This window comes from Chrysochloris asiatica, unplaced genomic scaffold (genome assembly GCF_000296735.1).
Source record: "Chrysochloris asiatica unplaced genomic scaffold, ChrAsi1.0 scaffold00076, whole genome shotgun sequence".
Classification (NCBI taxonomy): Eukaryota; Metazoa; Chordata; class Mammalia; order Afrosoricida; family Chrysochloridae; genus Chrysochloris; species Chrysochloris asiatica.
In genome coordinates, this window is record NW_006408594.1 from 5,173,806 (window position 1) to 5,181,161 (window position 7,356).

The 7,356-nt window shown below is 48.0% G+C and overlaps 1 protein-coding gene across 1 annotated transcript in view; it reads right to left on the minus strand.

Moving 5' to 3' along the window:
- Positions 1-3,891: 3,891 nt before the first annotated feature.
- CSF2RB (colony stimulating factor 2 receptor, beta, low-affinity (granulocyte-macrophage)) overlaps positions 3,892-7,356 on the minus strand; it is a 19,966-nt gene continuing 16,501 nt past the window's right edge. The window contains exons 10-13 of the mRNA XM_006865281.1: positions 6,530-6,620; positions 6,248-6,305; positions 5,557-5,660; positions 3,892-4,975 (exon numbers count right to left, since the gene is read on the minus strand). Coding sequence (XP_006865343.1) covers positions 3,892-4,975; positions 5,557-5,660; positions 6,248-6,305; positions 6,530-6,620 — 1,337 coding nt within the window. The remainder of the gene's footprint in view (positions 4,976-5,556; positions 5,661-6,247; positions 6,306-6,529; positions 6,621-7,356) is intronic.

Below are 7,356 nucleotides of genomic sequence, written 5' to 3' on the forward strand. Positions count from 1 at the left end.
AGGTGCCCTTCTAAGCTTTTAAGTCACTGTTGTCAACCTGATCCTATATAGACATCTTAAAAGAACACAGTGTTCAAGGCAGTGAAGCTAAACTACTGCTTGGTTTAAAGAAGATTTCAGGGGACTATTTTTGGCTTAAGGTTTAAAGATGAGTTCAAGGCAATAATTTCAGTAGTTGTTCTAACCTTTATGGCTCCAGGAAGAATGCAGTCCATTAGAATTTGAAATTCTGTTCTGCATTTTCCCCCTTTTGATGAGGATTCTTCAATGGAGTCTTTGGTGAAATTTATCAGTAATGGTAGCCCACTCAATGTTTATTTATTCAGCACCACTGTGGGCACCACGTTTCTGGCATAGAAAACCATATGATTGTCTGATTCAAAATGGCCAATACCAACCCATTTCAGCTCACTAATGCCTAGGATAATGGTCTTTATGTGTTCTATTTCATTTTTGACAACTTACAATTTTTCTAAATGCATACTTTGTACATTCCACATCCTAATCACTAATGACTGTTTGTAGGTGTTTCTTCATGTTTTCACTTGTGCAAATGAAGGTCCCAAAAGTTTCGCTGCATTCATATCATTATCGTCAACTCTATTTTGAAAAGGCAGCTCTTTCCGGGTCACATCTTGAAGGCTCATCTTCCGGCACTCTGATAAAATTCTGCTGCTTTTTCATAAAGTTTTCAGTGGCTACACATTCAGAAGTGGTCCGCCTCTCCTTCTTCCTAGTCTGTCCTAGTCTGGAAGCTCTGCTGAAACCTGTCCACTAAGAGTGACCTTGCTGGTATCTAAAATACTGGTGGAGTAGCTTCCAGCATCACAACAACATGCAGGCCACCACAGTATGATAAACTAATAGAGGAACCTGTACATATTCCAAGAGGCAGTTAATACAACAGAAGAAGGGTACACTGAATGGTTTAAAATCAGAAAAGCTGTGCCACAGGATTGTACTCTTTCACCATACTTATTCAATCTGCATGCTGAGCTCATAATCTGAGAAGATGGATTATATGAAGAAAAAAGTGGCATCAGGATTGGAGGAAGACTCATTAACAACCTGCAATATGCAGGTGGTACAACCTTGCTTGCTGGAAGACAAGAGGACTTAAGATATTTACTGATGAAGAGCAAAGAGTACAGCCTTCAGTATGGATTGCATCTCAATGTAAAGAAAACAAGTATCTGTTCTGGGCCAATAAATACCATCATGGTAAAGGGAGAAAAGATTGAAGTTGCCAAAGACATCATTTTGTTTGGATCCACATTCAACACACATGGAAGCAGCAGCCAAGATTTAACAGCTCAAGCTCACCAGTTGCTACTTGGAAACCCTATACAGGGTCACTATGAGTTGGAACCAACTCAACCGCACTCAACAACAACAACCAAGGTTCTTGAGGCATCTCTGGGTGGACTCAAACCCTCATCTTTTTAGTTATCAGTGAGCTCTTGAACCATTTGCACCCCCTGGAATCCACTGTCGAACTCACTGGAATGTCTCAAAGCCCAAAGCCATTGTGTATAATAGAACTCATCCTTCTTAGAATGCAATTGTGATTTCAAATAATTACCTCCCTCCTCAGCTACTCCAACACATACACACAAGTTTAGGGCTTTAGTCTTATAATGTACATATTATATTGATTTTTTTCTTCCACTTTGTTGTTATTCTTAAGTGCTGTCGAGTCGGTTCCGACTCATAGTGACCCTGTATAGGGTTTCCAAGAAGCAGCTGGTGAGTTTGAACTGCTGACCTTACAGTTCAAACCGACCTTGAGGTCCAATGCTTATCCTACAGCACTACACCAGGACTCCTTAACAATGTCCAAATCTTTGTTGATTGGCAACTTGGGCTTCCTTCCAATAGACGTAGATCCTACTTTGTTCATTTTTAACAGAATGTATTAAAAACATTTTTAGTTCACGATTGATTAACATTTAAATTATAATTTTCTGCTACCACAAAGATCACTACAATGAACAGAGACTTGGACAAATATAACAGGGATATTTGCTCTGCTACTTACTAAAACATATTACAAATCTATAATCATCAAACTGGTGAAGCATTGCAGAAAGAAAAAACAATCTACTAAAATTGAAAGACTAGAAAACTGACTAACTGTATACAAGAACTCTGGATCATAAAAGTGGCATTAAAACACGTGGACAAAGAGTGAATGATTCAACTAATGATACAGGGGCAAACAACTCTTTGTTCAGGAAATACATAAAGCCAAATCTCCTTTTCACAAATTTCAACAAAAGAAATTCCAAAACAATAAACAATTTAAATGAAAACAGTTTGAAACACAAAAATAAGGTGATACAAAGTACATTAATACAGTTCTGAAGTAGGCAGGACTTTGAAATTTCAACATCAAAAGTGGAGCCATCCACTGATTTTCATAAAAATATATAACTTGCACACACCTCAAAAGCTCATATACAAAATTAGAAGACAAACCCCAAATTAGGAGGAAACATTTACATCACACCTGAAATCATTTGAAAACTGAATTGGAGAAAAGATCAACAGCCAACAGAAAAAATGCCTGAACAGACTCAGCCTTTCACTCCCACCCCCAAACCCCTATGCCTAAGAAACACGAAAATATGTGCAAATCTGAGAGTTATCAAATGATGCAAACGAAAACAATTTAATGCCATGTTTGTATATCAGAAAGACAAAGATGTATGAGGACAATCATTCCCAGTAGTGGCCCCATAAGAGAGAGACCAACAACTTCATATGCACCCCAAGTAGGAACCTAAGTTAGACAGTATTTCTGGAAGGAGGACTGATGGTCAGTTTGGACTCAGAGCCCTAAAATGTGCATGCCCTTTGGTCAAGTTCCTTTTCAACTTGAGGGATTTCCCAGCTCTTCTAGGTAATCGTGGGACTGTGCCTCCCCTCCCTCTCCTATTTCCCCAGGTCCCTTTAGTCTGAGAGTGAGAAGGAGACCAGCCATTGATCACATTTTACAGACATGTGACTTCTCGCTGTTTGCTGGAGTCCCCTGAGGGTCCCTGGTCACCTCTGTGAGAACCATGGGAAATCCCCAAGGGCTGGCAAACAACTCCCCATGTTCTCCCTCTGCGCCACTGCCTTACTTAATTTGGTGCTTTTCCACCCTGTGTGGGGCTGACAGTGTGTGACAGATCACGTCCAGCTCCCCCACCTGTCCCCCCGCAGAATCTGGTCACATGGGTTAGTACCTGCCTAGGACAGGTAGATGACACAAGTCCTCAAATAGCCAGACATGTCCCAATCTCAGAATAGACTCAGTTGAGACATAACTAATCATTCATCAATACAGGGATGAATTATTAGCAAAAGCAAGGAAACCCGGTTCAAAAAACTAAAGTAGGGAAGGTAGAATGAGTTTTGTATGGGAAACTCTCATCATCTGTTGTTAGTTGCTGTAGGATTAGTTCTGACTCATGGAGACCCCTGTGTGCTGAGAAGACTCCTCCAGAGGTTTCAAGACTGTGACCCTTCAGAAGCAGATCACCAGGCCTTTCTTAGGAGGCACTTGTGGGTGGGTTCAAACTGCCAACCTATTGGCTTGTAGTGGAGTGTGCCATCAGGAACTCCTCTCTAATAATCTAGGATCTAAAAATGAGATGATTTGAAAGAAACATGTGACAGTGTGTTTGTGTATGTGTGTCTGTGTGTGAAAGAGAGACAGAGGGAGAGAGGGAAGGAAGAAGAAAGAAATGATGAGCTAGAATTCAAGTGGGAGAAAGAGGGCTCATTTTTCCAGGTCCCCATCTATTTCAGCACAGAAGCTTTTCTTTGGCTTTGCAGAACGACTGGGAAGAGATAAGGGAGGGCAGGACACCCTGTCTGCCCATGCTCTCTATGTAGCCTGGGGTCTCAACGCACCTCCCGGGGGGGCATCAATAGATAGTCCTGCTGCTTCATGGCTTTAAAAAGCTGAACAGCTGGCACCTGGGGCATAGCTGGGCCCACAGGCTTCTTGGCTGGGAGCACCTGATCTATGCCCCCCTTCTCAGAATGGGGACTGGGAGAAGAGGGCTTGCTCCGGGGTGAGAGTGGACCAGGACCTACACCAGGGAGAAAGCAGTAATCACCCACTTGATGTAGGACGAGAAGTCCCTCAGGGTGGGGAGACACAGGGAGTTCATGTGTCTGGGGCGCTCCTACACTCAGGATTGGGCTACTGGGTACAGGAAAGGTGGGACTGCCAAAGGGGGACTTGGGGGACTGACTCATGGTTGGAGGGAGCCCCACATAACCCTCAAATCCTGACTGCTGGGGGCTTGGGGCTCCAGGGGCTTCACTGGCCAGTCCAGGACAGAAGCTGGTGTTCTCGTGGGAGGAGAGGTCCAGAGGGGGGACCAAGGAGACAGATGAGGCCTCTGGGGGTGTGGTGAAAACCAGGTCTGAAGTGGTAACATAACCAGAGGTCCTGACATGGTCCTCAGGGTCACCTGCATCAGTGGGTGGAGCCACTGGGCTGTCCTTTGTGCCACATGCACCCACCGTGGGCCCAGGTAGAGGAAGGACAGGGCCTTCTCCCTCAGACCCTGAGCTGGGCCCCAAATCCACACCTATGGCCTGGCTTTGCTTCATGGCCTGGGCCAGAGGGACCAGCTGCACCTGTCCCCCCTCAGGCAGGCACAGGTACTCCAGAGACCCTGCTGGTGGTGGCTTCCCCATCCTGTCCATGGTGGGAGATGCCAGCTGGCCCCAGATGTCAGGCAGGGAGCAGCTGTGGGGTGACCCGAGATAAGGGCCATTGAAGTCGAAGCCAGAAGTCTGGCTTTCAGGCCTGGCTGAAGGGGCAGACAGGCTGGGCAAGGGGTCAGGGGTCTGCTTCTTGGTCTTCCAGGCAGTTTGAGTGCTGTCAGGTGCAGATAGTGAGTCGCAGGCTTTTTGGGGGTTCTCTGTGGTGAGAGGTGACACTTCACTGTCCCCACAGTATATAGGATACGCCCTGTCAGGAGAAGAGAGACAGGAACTTGGATGATCCTCAGCAGATGCTTCAAGTGAAGGGGAGGTGATTCTGGATAGAGTCTCCCTCTTCTGCTTAATGGCATCCCATCCCCCCCTACAGGTTCCACATTCACAAACAGAGGGGAAACTGAGGCCCAGAGAAGGGATGGGTGTGTCTAAGGCCCCATAGGGGGTCAGAGACAGAGCAGGGACTGAAGGACAGCATGAAGTCACTTCCGCCTTCCTTTCCATGCACTTTCCTGAGCCAGGACAGTGGAGTGCTAGTTATACAGGACCCTCTCCCACCTCATGGGCCTGGAAGGCTGTGCTGTGGACCCTCACCAGGCAGCAAGGTGGGAGATGCATCTGCTCCACTGTCTGCCCCTTTGCTAAAATGCATCTCGGGACGTTCTTCCTGGTGTCTAATTGGAGTCTGTCCTGCTTCAGCATAAACCAGTCTTCTCGTGATCACTTCACATTGAGTCAAACCAGAAGCTTTGTCATCTGAGTCCCTGATGTGTACAACAGGGTCTCCCACTGCTCCCCAAGAAGACAGGAGCACTATGGAACCCAGATACTCACCCCTCTGGCTTAAGTAGATGGCTGCCGCATGGTTCCTTGGGTAAGAGACTGTCGCTGTTGAAGACTGGTGTGTTGTCTGGGAGCTGGAGCCCTGCACTCCCATTCTGGGAAGAGAAAGGGCTGGTCAGTCTGTGAGTCAGGCTCAGGACAGAGGGGGCTGCGGTGGGCAGACAGAGACAGCAGTGAGTCTATTGGCGGGGGTGAGGGAGTGCAGGTGTCTCAGTCTACTGGGGACCAGCCTGCCTGTAAGGAATCAGGAAAGTGTAACTGAGGTGAGAGCTGTGGTCCCCACGCTCAGTCCTCCTGATTCTCCTCATATTGACCGTAAGATCCCTCTGTGTGCACAGTAGCCCTTCCTGTGCTGACTAGAGGACTCTCTGACTGTGTGCTGGCTTCACCCCCGGTCATCTTGGTCCCCATGGTCCAGCCCAACCTCATTGCTCCCCAAACCCCCAGGGCCTTGTGAAGGTCTTGTGTCAGGCCCGCCACCTGCAGTGACTCTCCACCTTTCCTACCTGGCACCACCTGACCCTTCAGAACCCCCATGATTTCCTGAGCCTGCCACCACCACCCCCTCCTTGGAGCACATCTTCAGCAGTGACGATGGAGCCCCTGTCCTGCCCTCCACCCCCAAAATGTCCACAGGAAGGAAGGGGACAGAGAACCCCTGAACCTTCCCCGCCATACCTACCTTGAACAGGTGGCTCTTGCTGGGGTTGGGGATTTTCTCCTTCCACTTCTGGTTTAGCCTGGAAAGACACCAGGGAGGGCAGCTACGAGAGACCTCAGGGCCAGCTGGTCCCATATTCACAGACAGATGGGGAACTGAGGCCCAGAGATGGGGTGGGTGTGTCTAAGGTCCCATAGGGGGACAGAGACAGAGCAGGGATTGAGGGGCTCAGATTGGGCAACTGCCTGGGTGGTCTGGATTTTAGGTATGCCCACACAGCCCACCAGCCCATGGAGATCCTACCTGTACCCATAGATGCAGCAGAAACGGAGAGCAGGGAGCAAGACCAGGGTGATCACAACCAGGATGAGCGCTAGGACCCACATGGGCAGCACTTCTGGGCACAGGGGGGAAAAAGGTGTTAGCATCCAGTTGGGAAACACTGGGGGCTCAGGAGGGAGAGGGCCAGGTGCTCCCCCTGACCCTGCCCTGCACAGACTGGGACTGCCGAAGTTCAGTCCCAGGGCCCAGTGAGGAGCAGACACATGCTAACAAGTGGGGGCACTGCTCTGAACCCCCACAATGATCTAAGTGCTGGAAAGATAGGGGAGTTAGAGTCTTTCCAGGGGACAGTGATGCAACCAAGGCAATCATGGGAGACTTCCTGAAGGAGGCAGCATTCTTGTGGTCTCAAGGAGCAGGGAGGTTTGGAGAGGCAGAGGTGGGGAAAGGCCAGCAGGCAGAGGAGCCAGCCATGTGCTAAGGCCTGTCAGAAGCCCCCTGAGACTTCCTGCTGTGCTGGAAGCCGTTCTGCTTCTGCCGTTTGACACAGTCCTGGCAAAAGGAGAAACATCATGCACAGACATGATTCTCTGGAGGGGCATCCTCTATCTTCCCTTTAGGATAACTCTGAATTCACTTGTAAAAGTATATGATATTGCCATATTCACGGATTTTACTATGAGCTCTGCAGACCTTAGGAAGAAACCGGTCTGGCAACAATTGTTTCAGCTTCATTGGGTTAGATTCAAAGAAGATTGTATGAGCTACTCCCTTTCACAGAAAACCTGAGTACAAAGCAGCTGCATTTATGAGATCACAAAAGCAAATAACAAACTAAAGTAAAGCTG